Source organism: Carassius carassius, chromosome 1 (assembly GCF_963082965.1).
Source record: "Carassius carassius chromosome 1, fCarCar2.1, whole genome shotgun sequence".
NCBI lineage: Eukaryota > Metazoa > Chordata > Actinopteri > Cypriniformes > Cyprinidae > Carassius > Carassius carassius.
Genome location: NC_081755.1, coordinates 45,351,569 through 45,368,761, shown reverse-complemented (window position 1 = coordinate 45,368,761; position 17,193 = coordinate 45,351,569). Strand labels below are relative to the sequence as shown.

The window sequence follows — 17,193 nt, the reverse complement described above, 5'->3', positions numbered from 1 at the left end:
AGATATGTCTGGCTAGCAGCATTTTCTTACATATAGTCTTGGAGCGACATGAGGGTCAGTAAATGATGACACGATTTTCATTTTCAGATGAACTATACCTTTAAAGGCAGGAAAATAATGGCAGTGGTTTTTAACAACATTTCTCTTTGCAATTTGGTTAAATGCAGATAAATGTTTTACTGTCTTGGAAATTGTTGGGAAATTTGATTTTACTGTCTGATAAAAATGTCAATGTCAATATTTTTAGTCTTCCATTGTCTGCCTGATGGAACTGAATAGATACTTTGCCTTCCATGTTTTTGTTCAAATCAGTTTTACTTTAGTATCATAAAATTTTCATTGTATTCTAGACGTTTAGGACATCTTGTTCTGTGTTTTTGTCATTTTTAGTATATTTTTGCGATGTTTATATATGTCTATTAATTTAATTTCCAGTTTTATTTGGGTTATTTTAGCACATCAAGTAAAACTAAATTAAAGAGAGAAATGTTGCTTTGGCAACTAGCTGAAAAAATTTATAAAATATTATGTTACATTATTATAATATAATATTATTACATTTTTTAACTATAGTTAATGCTTTATTTTATTTCAAATTATATTATTGTGTTTTATTTTATTCTAGTTTTAGTTAAATATAATAAACCTAGATCACATTAAAGTAAATATGACATCTATAACTAAGGTCCCTAAAGAGCAAGGAAACAGCTGGCTTAAATTATGGAAGTTTTAACACTTTTAACTCATATTCCAGTATGTTATTGGGATGTTTTGTTGTTCAAAATAGGTTATTACCTCAGTCTTAAAACAGGAATCAGGCAATAGCAGCATAATGCACTATACACAAAGCACATATAGCTGTTTCTGTATAGTCCTGAATCTCATTGTCTACTTTACAGGCGAGCCTTTTACCTGGACAGAGTGCTGAACTGCACCAGGACCCTCCTCTGGGCCATTTCCGGCTGGGTTCCCCGTCACATGATCGGAGCAGTGCTGGTGTCTTTACCCGCCGTGGCTGTGTTTTCTCATATCACCTGCAATATGCATGACTCCATACAGGTAAACACTGCAGCAAAGATATTGTGAAGGGTTTTTCACGTGTCAAAATAAAAAAGATGCATTTGTTTTACGTATTTGAATAAATAAATAAAACATTTCTGAATAAATAAGCTTTCCACTGACGTAGGGTCTGTTATGATATGACCATATTTGGATGAGATACAACTATTTGAAAATCTGGAATCTGAGGGTGCAAAAAAATCTAAACAGTGAGAAAAATGCCTTTAACGTTGTCCAAATGAAATTCTTAGCAATGCATATTACTAATAAAAAAAAGAATTTGGATATATTTATGGTTGGAGATTTGCAAAATATCTTCATGGACCATGATCTTTACTTAATGTCCTAATGATTTTTGACAAAAGAAAAACTGATAATGTATTGTTGGCTATTGCTATATTTATGACTGGTTTTGTGTTCCAGGGTCACGTATGAGTTTAATAAATGAGGTTCCTTGTCTCCTGCTTGGAAAGTTTCTTGGTCCTTATTGTGTAGATTTTCTTCAAAAGCACTCTAAAACAGCTGTAAATAGAAAGCATTTATTGTTAAAACACAAGAAATCGTTTTATATGCAGTAAAAGACACATACACAACACATTACAGGTGCATGCTGGGCTAAATGCCGTTAAGTGTGCAGTAATGTATGGTATGATGTGTCTGGTGACCTCTGGGTGGCAAAGATGCAGTAATTGAAGCAATTTGATGCTGTTTGTGTCAGGGAAGTACATATTTCTGTGAAGTGCAATCCTGCAGATAATCCGCTCGGAGCATGAGCGTGTTTAATTCATGTCATTCTTTTCCCCAGTTCACCATGTTCACCTGCTGTGCTGTCATAATTGCCATCATCCAGTACAGCAATTTCTGCCAGCTCAGTTTCTGGATGCGTTCAAGCCTGGCGACGCTTGCGGGACTCACCTTTCTCAGTGTGCTCTGGAGCCCCCCTTGCAGGTTTAAACAATCATACAATGCACAATGTATATATAAAACTTTTGCACACAGTAAACGTTTTTTTTTTTTTTGTCAACTTTCTGAGTTCCATATTTAGAAATCCATTTACTTGAGAAACAAAGCTGCATTAGACTTTTCTAGAGAAAATGAGAATATATTTTGACTTAATGCAGTTTTTCTTTTTCTTTATTTCAAAAAAGTACAAAAGACAAGATTTTTAGATATTTTAACTGGAAAACAAGTATGGGAAAAGCCACCACCGAAACCAATAATGTATAATAATAGTGGCTTTTTTTCCTCACAATTCTGACTTTTTTCTCCGAATTGTAAAATAAAAATGCACAGTTGTGAGAAATACAGTCATAATTCTGAGATATAAATGTGCAAATGTGATTTATAAATTCCAGTTCTGAGGGTAAAAATGATAATTTTATATCTTGCAATTCTGACTTACATCGCAATTGAAAGAAGTAAAGTCATAATAGATAGCTTGCAATTCTTTATTTCTCAGTTGCAACATTATTTTTAAGAATTTTGAGTTTAAGTCTCACAATTCTGAATTTGTTTTGTTGTTGTAATTTTAGCTTATGTCACACAATTGTGAAAAAAGGTCAGAATTGTGAGATGAAAAAGTCAAAGTTTCCATAATAAAGGCATTTAAATTACTTGTTAAAAAGTTTTTCTTTTATTTGTTTGTTTCTTTATGTGTACCACCATTCAAAAGTTTAGGTCAGTAAGATTTTTTGATGTTTCCATTAATTTATTTGCATCTCATCTGCTTAACAAAGCTGCATTTATTTGATAAAAAATACAGTAAAACAGAAATGTTGTGAATTTTAAAATACCTGTTTTCTTTTTAAATATATTTGAAAAGATAATTTATTCCTGTGATCAAAGCTGAATTTTCAGTGTCACTTCTCCAGTCTTCAGTGTCACATGATCTTTCAGAAATCATTGTGATATGATCATTTTCAGTATTATTTGATGAATAGACAGTTCGAAAAAACTGTTTATTTGAAATAGGCATGGTTTGTAACATTATAAATGTCTTAATTGTCACTTTCTATCAATTTAATGCATCCTTGCTGATACATTTTTTTATTTATCCCAAGTTTATGAATTGCAATGCTTTTATTGGACTTTCATAAATTAGTTATATAATGCTAAAACTAATCCAAATCTAACTTTTCACTGTCTTTTTTCTTAAAGCACTTGGGAACGTTTATTTTTGAGGTAAGTTTAAGACTACAGATACTACTTATTGTTTCACATTTAAGTGGATTGATTTTATACTAGCATACCACTAAAAAACTCTCAACCTAGAGTTTTCATTTTTGTTTCAGCAACTGTCTTCCTCTGTATCCACCAGATCCAGTGAGTTCAACAGCAGCTTTAATGACGTCCAATCCACTGCAGAAGATCCAACCCGACCACAGGACCTGCTCGGCCCGGAAGCTTTGGTAGCCTTCTTCCTATTGCTTCTCCTCGTTTGGTTCCTAAACCGTGAGTTCGAGGTGAGTTACCGTCTACACTACCATGGTAATGTGGAAGCAGACCAGCACCGCATCAAGATCCAAAACATGCGGGACCAGGCCGACTGGCTCCTGCGCAACATCATCCCCATCCATGTGGCCGAGCAGCTGAAGGTGACCCAGAGCTACTCGAAGAACCATGACAACGTGGGCGTCATCTTCGCCAGCATCGTCAACTTCAGCGAGTTCTACGAGGAGAGCTACGAAGGCGGGAAAGAGTGCTACCGTGTCCTGAACGAACTTATCGGAGACTTCGATGAACTCTTGCGTAAATCCGACTTTTCCAACATCGAGAAGATCAAGACGATTGGCGCCTCCTACATGGCGGCGTCAGGGCTCAATACGCAACAGTGTAGTGATCAAGCCCATCCTCACGCCCACCTGCGAGCCCTCTTCGAATTTTCTTTGGAAATGATGCGCGTGGTGGACGATTTTAATAAAAACATGCTTGGCTTTAAGTTCAAGTTGCGAATCGGGTTCAACCACGGACCTCTTACCGCCGGAGTCATCGGTACCACAAAGCTACTCTACGACATCTGGGGTGACACGGTGAACATCGCAAGCCGGATGGACACGACTGGCGTGGAGTGTCGCGTTCAGGTTAGCGAGGAAAGCTACTGCGTGCTCAGTGGAATGGACTATGAGTTCGACTACCGCGGTACTGTCAACGTGAAGGGCAAGGGTCAAATGAAGACCTACCTTTACCCGAAGAGCTCAGACCGCGGACCAGTACCTCAATACCAGCTCTCGGTCTCTCCGGAAATCCGAGCGCAGGTGGATGGCAGCATCGGACGCTCGCCCACCGATGAAATCGCCAATATGGTCCCAGCGCCGAGTACTAGTAGAGTAGGTGCATCGTTTTCTGTGAGCTCAGGACTCACCGGACAGGGATTTGCTGGTAGAGACTTTCCCGAGAAGACTGGAAGCAATGGTACTTCGAAGACTCAACGATCTGCATCTGCTGTTGGTCTGATTTGCATACCAGAAACTAGCTTGAGCGCAAGTCCAATGGTTTTCAGTAAACCAGCTCCGACTTTGACCTCTCCTCCTGTCCGAGCAGATATTGCAGAGGTTGTTGCAAAAATGGAGGGAGAAATTGCGTACATGGGTGAAATTACAAACCTTTGACTTGAAACAGGTCGCTGTTGGTATTAACCCTTTAAACCCAGGCTCTCCATTGAGTTTGTCGGGATAGGCGAGTTTAGGGATGTATGCTAGCGTAGATTTGTGTCCGTTTATGTGGAAAGTTTAAGCACACAACCTTGAAGTGTTTATAGCGCTAGCCGAACCAGAAGATACTTTCACATCTGGACGGCGGTGCTGGAACGTAAAAACTCAAAGGAGCCACAAGAACCATTTCTACATGGGATAGGAAATGCAGAGGAGATGCATTTGGATGGCACAGTCCTGAAGTCCCATCTTTAAATAGACCGCAGTTATTTCCGCTAATTTGAATATTATTCTCCTCTACCTTCTACTACTGTCTGCCTTTCGTGACTGGTTTTCTTTTAATGAAGTGCCTTTAGGATGATAACAATATGTAGGAGGCATTTTTCAAAAAGGTTTCTTAATCAAATTCTTTCGCTGATGAAGATCAAAAGGTTTAGCACGTAAATTTGATGTTAGAAAGCGCTTTAATTTTTGTGAAAGTATTTGAGATATTTTGGAATATTTGTAGGTAATTTAAGTTCCCTCAGTTGGACGTTCATCAGTCAGTATTCAAAAAAGTTTTACAAAGCAAAACTCTGTATTGCGATGATTGCTGTTTTAAAAATACCCAAGAAAAAACCATCGCATTGAATGGTGCATGGCCAAAAGTGTCTGTGAAGAAGTATAAGTGAACTGTAGAGCAAGTTATGGGCTAAAATCACCTACAGTTAACAATATCTAACATTTCTACAGTGCTTTATCTTGATGCATGTATTCCATAGTGTCCTATTATTGCCTTTCCGTCTCTTTTCCATGATTTTACCTATTGTTCTTCATTCTGCAGCTAAATGCTTGATTGGCTGACCAACATCTGAATTTCAGATGAAAGTTCTAAGATGATGTGCAAGTTTGCCTTAATGCTAATAAGATCACAGTCTCAAAGGACAAAAATGCATTCATGCATTAGCTACTGTGACTTTCAGACTTAACACAGAATTTTACATAAAATATAAACATGGGCAGTCAGTTTTAAGATGTAGGCAGTTTGTTTACAAGTCAACATAAAATCAACACTGACCCCATTTAGTCTCCTTAAAGCATTCCTAGTCTTATGATTCATTAGTGCACGTTGTTGTAAAAGCAAAAATGTCTAATCTTTCATCAAATATTTTACTTGTGCTGCCTCTGAAATAGTTTTTTGGCTGTGCAGGCATGGAAAATAATGGTAATTAGTAGCTAAATAACATTGTTTTAGGCTACTGTTGTTGGTAGTGCAGCAATTCAATATTAAACTGATAATGGCAATAATAGTAAGTAGGCCTAATAATAGATAGAAATGTTTGGACATACTCTGGTCAAAAATCCTCAAAAAATGGGGAAAAAAAAGCTGGTATCATCTACTTCCACCATCTAATACTGAGGTACTCAACAGAAATTTTGCAGAAGACTAATGTATTTAATCAAGCAAATCTTAGATATGGGATAAACTGCATTTCTAAATCAGTAAAACTGCAATGTTGTCTTATGATGCAAATTGTAATTTGTGGCCCTTTGCATTATATGTGGTTTAAATGCGGCCCGCTTGGCCCCCTGGTCGAATCAATCCCTTGAATCCTATCCTGCTTTATTTTTCTCATGGAATATATAATGCATCACTTACAATTACGTCATATGAGAGTATGAGCGTGCCATTTCATGCCAGCTTTGATTTTAATTATTGTGCACTGGCATCTTGAGTGTTAAAAGTTAATTCAATTAGTTCAAATGTGAAAAAATAAAACTTTAACTGTACTCAAATCTAAAGAGACAAAATTATGTTGCCAATTAAGTCACCATAGTGGCATAACATTTCAAGAACTGACAATAATCTAGGTATCATATATGTACCCACCCAGTCAAATGTACAGACTCATGTGAATATTAGAATAGATTAGACCATAGCCTTGACTCTGCCTGCTCGTCTTTCGATGTGCAATAATAAAGGGTAAATTATTGTAAGGGATATTAGCAAAAGGAAGTAGATTGTAATCTTTTTAACATTGAGCTTTGTGAGTAACTTAATCTGCACCGATACTACATACATTTTATGATCGTCTAATGAGTTAAAAATTGATGTTTTACATTTTGATAGCAGTTTAGTGTATTTGCCTTTTCCCTTACATCTTGGCTTTATGATGGGTGACCTGTATTAGTTTAAAAGGGTTGTGTGCTCAAAGATTTGCTATTGATTTGTCATGCAGTGGTGATATTAATGGGAATATGAGAAAATGTGAAATGTATGACTTTTCTTGACATTGCTGTGAATTAGCAATCTGCCAAGAACCTGTACATTTAAAAGGGAATTGTTATAAAGGGTGATTGATTTTTCTGTATTTCTCGTTGTATATATTAGTGCCTTTTACTCATTTACAATGCATTGATTGGTCAAATGACATCATCTTGTTTATCGATTCATTTTCATGAACAAAATTCTTGTGTATGATAAATGTCTTCAGATTCAACGTGATCTTTAGCGCTGTGCCTTTTCTTAACGATTAGCTTGACGTGTCAATTTTCACTGTATATTCCTTCTGAATGTGAACTGCTCTTCATTTAAAAATGTACAGGATGAATATTGTCATTTTACGCCATTTTTATTCTGTGCTGATTTTGATGCTGTTCAGTTGTGTTTTTGGTGACACCAAGCATAGCAATCCATGTATTTATAATATATTTTATAGGGCACAACTTTTGCTTAATAATAAAAGTGCCCTTGCTGTCTGGATGGGGAACGAGCACACAACCCTTATGGGCTCCTCTGTTTCAGAAAAGTAGAGCAATATAAAACTGGATCCAACTAAATAAGCATTATGCTTCAGCCTCCGAACTGCTGCTTGAACTTAGCTTGACGAAGCACATTTGTGTTTTTCATCTGTTATGTTTATGGAAATGTGCTCCTTATGAACTTTCCATTACATTATTTCTGTGTGAGACTTTATTGTGAGGAAAACACATTTAGGGCGAATGAAAGGGCTGAACTAATGTATAACAATTCATTTTATTTACGATCACTTAAGTTGGCCCAATTGATGATTTCAAGCAATTTGATGTAAGAAATGTAAGTAAAATTTGACACACAAATGTGTGTTTTAAGAAGTATCACACACTGGGATGTCTTGGCAAAGAGTATATTTATTCAAGAATGTATGATTTTGAGTTTCTCTCGGTTTCTTCATTTATAAACTCAATCTGTATTCATTTGTAAATGTTCTCTCTCTCTCTCTCTCTGTTTCTTTCCTGTGTTTGTACATATGCATTGCTTAATGTAACACATAATTCATTTTTGTATTATTTATATCAATGCATGTGCCATACTGTTACATCAAAGCTAATAGATGAAAAGGGAAAGCCAATAATACAGTGTTGAAGTCTGCGTTCTGTCTGGTGATTTGTAATGAAGCTGAAAATTGCAATGCCTGTTCACAGTAGCAACATCCTGCACACGCTACCACACCCTAAGTTTAATTTTGGAATGAACTATTCCTTTTATTATTATTAAGCAGATCTTTGGTATAGCCTACACACAGCTGTATTTACAAAAGTTACATGGTTAATGTACATGGTAGTTTAATTGCAGTTTAACTGCAGCACTACACTGAAAAATCCAAGTATAGGTCTCTTTCAAACAATGTTTTTCATTTAATTTTAATAAAGAGATGCGTTAACTGTGGTATTTGTTACCAGGGTACACTTTTGTAAGGGGACCCCGGCTGAATACTACATCTACGCCATTTACATGTAAACCACGCCCCCTAGCGGCTGTTTCGGCTACGACCGCGTGACGTACGCGCTTGCGTAAGGGGCGTGACCGCGCAGCCCCTCCCCATCCACAGTCTAGCTGGAAAAGAAAAAAAAACTTTTTGTATCGAAGGAATCAACAGCCGCCATCTTGTCGCGGATGAGCGTCAGGATTTCGGGAGAGCATTATATTATTTTTAACGCATCCGGCTCCATCTGAACCGGCCCAAATAGCTTCCCCGCGACGGAAACGACAAGCTTCGGGCCGAATCGCGGATCTTTGTGGCGAATATCAGCGTAATGGAGCCGTTTTTGTGGTCGGCTGGAAAACCCCCGTATATCTGATTTCCCCCTTCAGCGCGAGCGGCGCTCCTGTGCCACTCGCCTATATTAAAATATAATTATTAGCTCTCATTTTTCATTTATATTTACGAGCTTTCCTGATAATTCGCTTCGGGCTGGACATGGAGCTTGAAGGTCTTTATTTTTATTCGCAGAAAATAGCATTTTTGAACCGAGCCGCCTAAAGGAACCCGGATTGATGATTTTTTTCTCCCATCGTCGTTTGTTTGTCGGTTTTAACGATGATGTAATTTATTTCCGCGGGGTTCGGGGTGATCATTAAGGTTAATTATGCGGGTTTTGGGTGTTGGATTATCATGGGGTGAATGGCGGTGGCGGAGCGGGGCGCTGTCGAGTCGCGTTTGAGTCCCATCTGTTAATTATTGGCCCCTGATCGCTGAATAATAATAGAAAATCCCGACGGTTGATTTGATTTATTTCGCTTTGTCCCTCCTCCCGGGATCTTGGAAGACGCATTAATTGCTTATACGTGTTTTTTTTTTTTTGTGAAACGAGAGCGAACGATGGCTGATAATCTGCTGGATATGGGTCCCTCCAGCGCGAAGCGGCCCAAACTCAACTCACCTGCGCTGTCCTCCTCCGACACTCCAGGTAAGAGTCAAACCTGTCACATCTGAGATCTAGAGGAAGCTCGCACAGACCAGGTGTGCTGTTTCATAACACGCTCGCTCAGGTGTGCGGTATGAAACCCTTTAGACCAGGTCAAACTCTCACGAGAAGTCTCTCAGGCAGGCTTCGGGTAGCGAGCTCACCTGTCCTGTAACAAACCAGGTAAGTCTCAGCGTCAGAGATCTCGCACCTGTCCCGCCAGAAACCGATCAGTGCAGGAAAGGAAAGGAGACTCGCGTGTGCATCACAGACCAGGTCCAGGTCCTTCCAGCGACTGACTAATCAGGCTTCATTTTTATCACCGATATCTGTAGTTTTTGTTTCATTTCTGAGAACTGATATACAGAACCAAGATGTTTACACAATAATGACTAGATGGACATTAGAGTAAGATTATATATATGTATATGTATATGTGCATGTAAAAATGTAAAATTTTCGATTTTGTTACTTCAGTTATCTATTTAGTTAGCTAATGGTTATGCTACTTATTTTCCAAAAATATACACAATTCTGTAAAAAAAATATATATTTTTTTACATATTTTCCAATTGAGAATTTTTTGGGTGCTTTTGTTTAAATGTCAAATGGTGCCACATATTAATAGTTTTGGTATTAAATAACTGGTTAAGTTGAAATGTGATAATATCCATAAAATATGTTCTTTATATGTCATATGTTACTTTTCTGCTAACAAATGCTAAACTATTTCTGAAATCCAGAATAATTTGTAAATATCTCAAATAATTTTTATGATAATAACTAGATGAACAATTGAAATATTAATAAAACGCTCTTGTTGTTCATAAGACGTTAAGAATGAGTAACTGTCATTTATAATTACGTTTGCATATTTTGCAGTATGTTCTCGTAAAAAAATTTTTTTGTCAAATGGTCGCATTAAATCGGCAGACCCACTATTAAAGAACTGATAACCAATTGACATTTGTAAAGTGTAAATATCGGTTAAATATGTCAGTCAGAATGACATAAGTGATAATCTTACAGTCCATCAGAAACTGATTGATCTTGTCCGCGTAACTCTTTCCTTAAGTTCCGGCAAAAAACCTTATTTCCAGTATGTGAGGTTTAGTCTGCATGCAGGGATGCGTTGAATTAGTGTATATACAACAAATCTGTGCACTTTAATATGTGCAACAAATGTTTGCATTGAATGGCATTTTTACATTTCTTACTATAAAAAATGTTTTTTTTTACTCACTCGAACTGATAGTGACTTTTGAAGCTATTCAAGTGCTGAATGTGATCATATTCCTGTGGTATGCAATGACACTGACTCTGATGTTTATCTTATGCTCTTCTGAGTGAGATCTTATTGCAAGTTATTGATATAGATGTGGCTACCAGGCATCAACGGATGTGGATTTCTGTGAGGGCTGCTAATAATCAGTGCAATGACAATTGACATCAGTCTCGAGGAAAGCAGAAGTTTTTTTATTTTCATCTCCATTTCGCATGCAAGTCTTCATGCACCATCTGTTAAGGTTTCACTAAGCTAAATATTACTTATGCAGACTTTAGTTCAGTGATTTGCTACCTTTTGGACTCAAAGACCCCCCCGTCTTTCAACAGAATATTCCATGCCCCCAAGGAATATGATTTCAGTTTACATCTTTTTTTTTTTTCTATTTTAATTTAGGGTTAGATTTTTATGAAGTTAATATTTACAAACATATTTTTAATGTTAATTTATTACTTTAAATATTAAATACATTAAATATTAAGTCATCCTGCAGATGTGAAATTATCTTTTAAGCATGTTACTGTTTCAAGGTTTTGTGTGATTTACCAGTTCATTGTATTTGACAGATTTTAGAAGTCATGCTTCAACGTTTGGATGTGTAGAATTTGTAATTATGAATGGATGGTTTCTCTAGTCATTGTTTATTGGTGCAGCCACCCACTTGAAAGCTTCATAGCAATGAGTTTTGCACAGTCAAGCATTACTCATTCTCCAGAAATTGTTTAAAATGCTAGGTGCTAGAAAAATGAAGGCACATTTGAAAGTCTTGATTTAGTAATCTGAATGTAGGATGCCTTCTGTTTAGGATTTCAGGGACGTCCTAATGGGTTTCTTGTGAAGCAGCATATTTTGTTTTGCAGAAAGTAGCATTTTGTTTAGGAGCATAACTTAAGACTCGCATCAGGAAATTCCTCAGCTCAGTGTGGAATGATTCTTTATTTCCTGTCTCCCTAATTCCTCCCATGTTTTTGGATTAACATGCAACTTTAAGTGCACTCTGAAGTTTATTTGACCAAAACTAGCCAAACTAGGTGTTTGCTGCGCAAAAGCCACAACCATTATGCTAGAGTGGTGTCGTGGACAATTGCTAATAGTGCTGGGTGTTGAGACGAATTTCACAATTAGTTTTGATCTCAATTCGATATGGATTAATTTGGTAATCAGGTGCAGTAAAAAAAAATCTCACCTAATGCTGTAAAAGTTGCAATAAATCCTGTCAGTTTGAATATAAAGTGATTTGTAAACAACATTTTAAATTGCACACAAGGCAGTTTTATAATTTAAATTAAATTCATACATACACTAAAATGGTAGTTAATCCAACAATTTAAATTACCCCATGATGTATGTGTATATGTATATCATAGGGCTGTGTATTGCCAAGAATCTGGCGATACAATACGTATCACAATACAGGGGTTGCGATACAAGTCAGCAAGGTGATATATTGGGATATTTCTTATTTTAGGAATATGATATATTTTTAGGAAAGCTGTCATTAAGAACACAATTCAATTTAAGTTTATTTGTATAGCACTCTTTACAATACAAATCGTTGCAAAGCAGCTTTACAGAAAATTAAGTTTCTACAATATTTAGTAGTCACTTATCAGTGGTGATTGCCAGTTTATGAACATATGGCAGAAATGTAAAAATCAATTAAAGACATAATCAAAAAGACTATTAACAGCAATTATATGATATGATGCAATCAAACTTATAGCACAATTTGGAAGTTCTGTATGTTGTCAAAACACCCCATCATATGCAAACCTTAGCAATAAGTAAATAAAAATAATTTAACCAGAACACAGTGGGATCTGCATTTGCAATAATCAGTCCCTGATACATTCAATGTTATTGAACCAATTTTTGTGCAGTACGAGTAAAGGGTGGAGGTGTTGGGAATTAAATTGCTTGCAGGATCCTTTAGTTAAATGTATAGTACATATAAAATGTATTTTATAAAAAGACTGTGTGTGTGTGTGTGTGTGTATATATATATATATATATATATAATGACGTGAGCACCACCCCAACTGCACAAAATGGTCCCAAAATGAGAGAAAGCTGCAGGCGCAATGTGCTGCGACCCTACTGCCCACCTTGACCTGCACCGAACCAGGAACAGGGACAATTGAGGGTTTTCACGACACGTCATCAGACTGGAAGCCGTCATATTGGAGGCACTCCGAATCACAACAAAGCACAGGCACTGAAGTATAATTCCGAACGTCGTCAAGGAAAATGGTTATTTATTGCTGTGTTTCAGGTTGTACCAATAGGACAGATCGAGAAAAACATTTGGAATATTATCGACTTCCAAAAGTTATTAAAAAAAAAAAAAAAAAGGTAGAGGAATGCATATATAAGCTAGGGGTGTGCACGGATAGTCGAACATTCAGATATTCGCTCTGCTCTAATTATTCGATAAATAAAAATGATATTCGAATTTCGCTATATTTTTGCTTGCCATAAAAAAAGAAAAGAAAAAAAAGTCCACAATAAAACCTAATTCGGTCACTTTCTGTGATTCTCCACGGCATATTTGAAGATGCAAGCAAAAAATAATGAATGAATAAGAACTGCGGTCTTCTACAGTACTTCAAATATGCCGTGGAGAATCACAGAAAGTGACCGAATTCAAGAACATTGTTGCGGCATCTCTCAAGCAACGAATAAACACCGCTAACTTGGAGAATGCAGTGAAAACTCCTCTTCTCGCGTCCGCCCTAGACCCTCGTTACAAACATGTCAGGTTTCTGATGAAAACATGAGAGAAGTAAGAAAAAATTAACTTTTGCGAGTGGTGCGGATGCAGCCGCCGTCACCAACGATGAAGAGGATGCAATGCCCACTTGTCGGAAAAGGCTGAGCCAGTTCTTTCAGCGATGGTTACAGAGAGTCCAGCCGAGACGAGTGGGAACAGTTCTTGCTGGAGCCATGTATTCCACCAGATGAGGATCCCATTCAGTGGTGAAACGAAAACAAGAAGCGCTTCACAAAACTTATTCGCTTAGCACACCGTTATTTGTGAGTCCCGCCAACGTCTGTGCCGTCAGAGCACGTTTTCTCCGCGGCCGGCCTTATTGTTAACAGACTAAGGAGCCGACTTTCCCCCAATCATGTTTACATGCCCGTGTTTCTTAACAAGAACATGTAAAACAATAGAAAAAAAGATTTGCTGACAGTTTCAAAGTTTAAAAGTTAAGTGTAAGCATTCTGTACAATAGCCTAATTGCTGCAGGCTGCTTTACGTTTTTTCTTTGTTCACTTTTTTTTTTTTTTTTTCTTTTAATCTGTACTTTTGTTTGCAGGCATTGTTAAAGGTTTTCAGCTACAAAACACGATAATAATGTGTAATGTTGAAGCTTATTGTGTGTAAGCTTGTTCAAAAATGACGGAAACAATAAATATTGCTGAAATATAACGTCTGTCTCATTAAACTTTATTTAAATAAACGAAAATTTTAATATTCGTTTTTTGTGAGCTCAAATATTTGAATGTGAAATTTGCGGAAAACGCCCATCCCTAATATAAGCTTGATAGCTTCAGCCTACTCTTTTTCAATCTAATAGTGTGTGGTTTTTAGGGGTGTCAAATTGAACGTGCATATATTTGATAGAATAAAATACTATGAAACTAATTTAGTGTACAGTGTAGATGGCAAACTGGGGGTCTTTGAAATGGAAAAAAAAAATGATTGAGAGTCACTTGGCTACATCTTGAGTATCGCAATGATATCATAGGTTAAGTTAAGGTTAGGTTGATTAAAGATGTTATTGCATTACTTTGGCCTTCACAACACAACGGTCATTGGTAACTTGGTATTGCATCGGGATTTGCAACTGAAGGAAGAATCACCGGGTCTTCACGTATCCAAGAAGAGGGAGCTAACTCGTAGGGATCTGCACCGCCAGTAAATCTTAATTTCTCTTAATATTGCGCCTTTTCTTGTGGTCCAAGTCCTTCTCTATATGCCTTTGCATCTTGGACGCGTTTGGATGAGCTTTTTCGGTTGTTTAGACATGGCTACATTCACTTAAAGTATCCAAAGCGCACAATACTCCATTGTACTCCGTTCAGTTATTTACACCGAGTGCCTCCACAATGGCCGCACATCCGGGTTACCGCCCAGAACGTGATGTCGGTGAAAACCCTCAATTCTTTCACCCTCCATTACTAGCAGCGATATTAATGCTAACATTAGTGGCCAGCCCTTATGCTAGTATTTCCTGTTACTCTCACTGTCGTTCAGAGATGAAGACTGCCATCTAGTGATCGGGATGTAAACTCAAAACGAAACAATTGCCATGAATATTGTATTTTTTAAAATTTAATTATTATTATTTTTTAAATAGCGATATTCCATTTTTGAGAATCGATACAGTATCGCCAAACAAAATATTGTGATACATGAATAGTTTTTTTTTTTTTGGTTAATTATTGAGTTCAAGGTCATTTAATGGATTTTCTAAGGTACATATTAGGTTACGCGACATCATTTACAAGAAGTTTAAACACTGATTGAGCAACATGAGACCTAACATATTTTGCTAAATTGTACTTTTTCAACTCCTTCTGATGTTCATTCAGGTTCATTTTGTAAAGTAACTAATAGTAAAGCAGAAGAGGTGATCAGTTCACATGGGCTCCACGTTGCTGCTTTCACTGAGGCTACACCAAATTAAAGAGTGCCAAACAGTGTTTATTGCTTGGATTTTGTAATAAAATTAACAGAATTTGAAAGCTTAGACTTCGTTTCATATCAAAAGTAGCAAAACAAAAATTTATTGGATGGGTGTCATGCAATAAATAATGATGGAAAGTTCACCCTACAATGAAAATTTTCATAGTAACCCTCATGTCGTTCTAAACCTTAAGACCTTTGTTCAACTTTGGATTACAAAATAATATATTTTTTTCTGATCCTGTATAGACAACAGTGTAACTGAAACTTTTCCAAGTCCAGAAACGAAGCATGCCTGATACACAAAAAGTGTTCTTGTAGCTTCGTAAAATTGCGGTTAAACCATTGATGTCACAGTTTTACCCATGTCCTTACTACATTTCTGGGGCTGGGAAAATTTCAGTTACATTGCTGTCTGTGCAGGGTCAGAAAGCTCTCGGATTTCATCCAAAAAATCTTAATTGTGTTTCCGAAGATGAACGAAAGTCTTGCGGGTTTGGAACACGGTTGTCACTGTGAGGAAATTTTCCCACTGGTTACTTGATGTACGACAATACCGGTATCACCATGGGGTTCCCTCTTTTTCTTGCTTTCCTTACTTTTAAATAGCTTGCAAAAGTGGCATGTGTATTTTAATTTTCACTTTCAAATACAATTGTGTATATATATATATATATATATAATTTTTTTTTTTTTCTCGCTTTCCCTCACTTTCCTTTGCTTTTAAATAGCTTAAAAGTGCAGTGTGCGTTGTACTTTCACTTTCGAATGAGCTGCAATTTGCCTATGCCTAATATAAAATAAAGTACCTTACACAGTTTAAATAGGTATACTATGCTGAAAATAAGTAAACCCCGTGGAACCAAATAAATTGCCTACAAAACGTAAAACATTTAACCATATGAATAAGCAGGCTTGAAGTCACTGCTTACACCTTGATGTTAATCAAAATAAATTGCATGGATTAAATAAAGTAAAAATCAGCAAACATTGTGAAACCAAATAAATAAATATATATATATAAGAAATGTGATATCACCTTAGATAAATGGCAGAAATTCTAAGTATTGCCAAACATGAGTTTTTGCATTTTCAAAATTAATCATCCACTATAATCTTGTCGGTCTCATCTCACTCTTCTTGTGATTAATGAAATCTGATTCAGTTTTTAATTGTAGTGTCTCTAACTGAACTAAATAGTTTTTATTTCTATAAAAAAAAATCTAAACTACGGTGCCGGTTGGTGCCGTGGTGGGCAAGTGATGTAACCGGTGTTGCGGCTTCATACCGTCTGTAGCAGCAAGCCTAGTTTGGAATGACTTGAGGGTAATTAATGACAGAACTTTCACTATTGGGTGAACTAACCGTTTACGTTTTGCTTACACATCAACTGAAAACAGCGTAGATCAATTATTGGGTCTTAAGAGACGATATCAGTTTGTCAAAATAAGAATTGATTAAAATCAAGTTTTATAAGCCAGCCCCAATCGTTAAGGTGTGTTTGAAGCGCTTTTTAGCATTTTCTGATACTTACTAAATCACAATGAATCTTATCATTTCCAAAATAAGCTTTTTTTGTGTGTGCATGTGTGATGCAAGAGTAGTCATACACGGAAAAATAAATCAGGTTTAGGATTTACTCTGAAACAACTACTACTCAGAAATTGCTAGTAAATTTCATAGATAATTACAAAGAAATGGCAAGTGACACATTAAATTTAAATTTTGAAGACTGCAATAGTATTTTCTTGTAAAACATACTGCAGTGATCTGGTTTCTTTACATATATATTAGTGTTGTCA

General features: G+C 36.5%; 2 protein-coding genes across 3 annotated transcripts in view; both read left to right on the top strand.

Moving 5' to 3' along the window:
- Positions 1–5,858, top strand: part of LOC132152787 (adenylate cyclase type 9) — a 53,509-nt gene extending 47,651 nt beyond the window's left edge. The window contains exons 7-10 of the mRNA XM_059561685.1: positions 900–1,059; positions 1,865–2,007; positions 3,217–3,240; positions 3,377–5,858. Of these exons, the coding sequence (XP_059417668.1) occupies positions 900–1,059; positions 1,865–2,007; positions 3,217–3,240; positions 3,377–4,667 (1,618 nt within the window). The 3' untranslated portion in view covers positions 4,668–5,858. The remainder of the gene's footprint in view (positions 1–899; positions 1,060–1,864; positions 2,008–3,216; positions 3,241–3,376) is intronic.
- Positions 5,859–8,579: 2,721 nt separating this feature from the next.
- crebbpb (CREB binding protein b) overlaps positions 8,580–17,193 on the top strand; it is a 49,827-nt gene continuing 41,213 nt past the window's right edge. For both annotated transcript variants that reach the window (XM_059561199.1, XM_059561193.1), the window contains exon 1: positions 8,580–9,419. In XM_059561199.1, the coding sequence (XP_059417182.1) occupies positions 9,332–9,419 (88 nt within the window). In that variant the 5' untranslated portion in view covers positions 8,580–9,331. The remainder of the gene's footprint in view (positions 9,420–17,193) is intronic.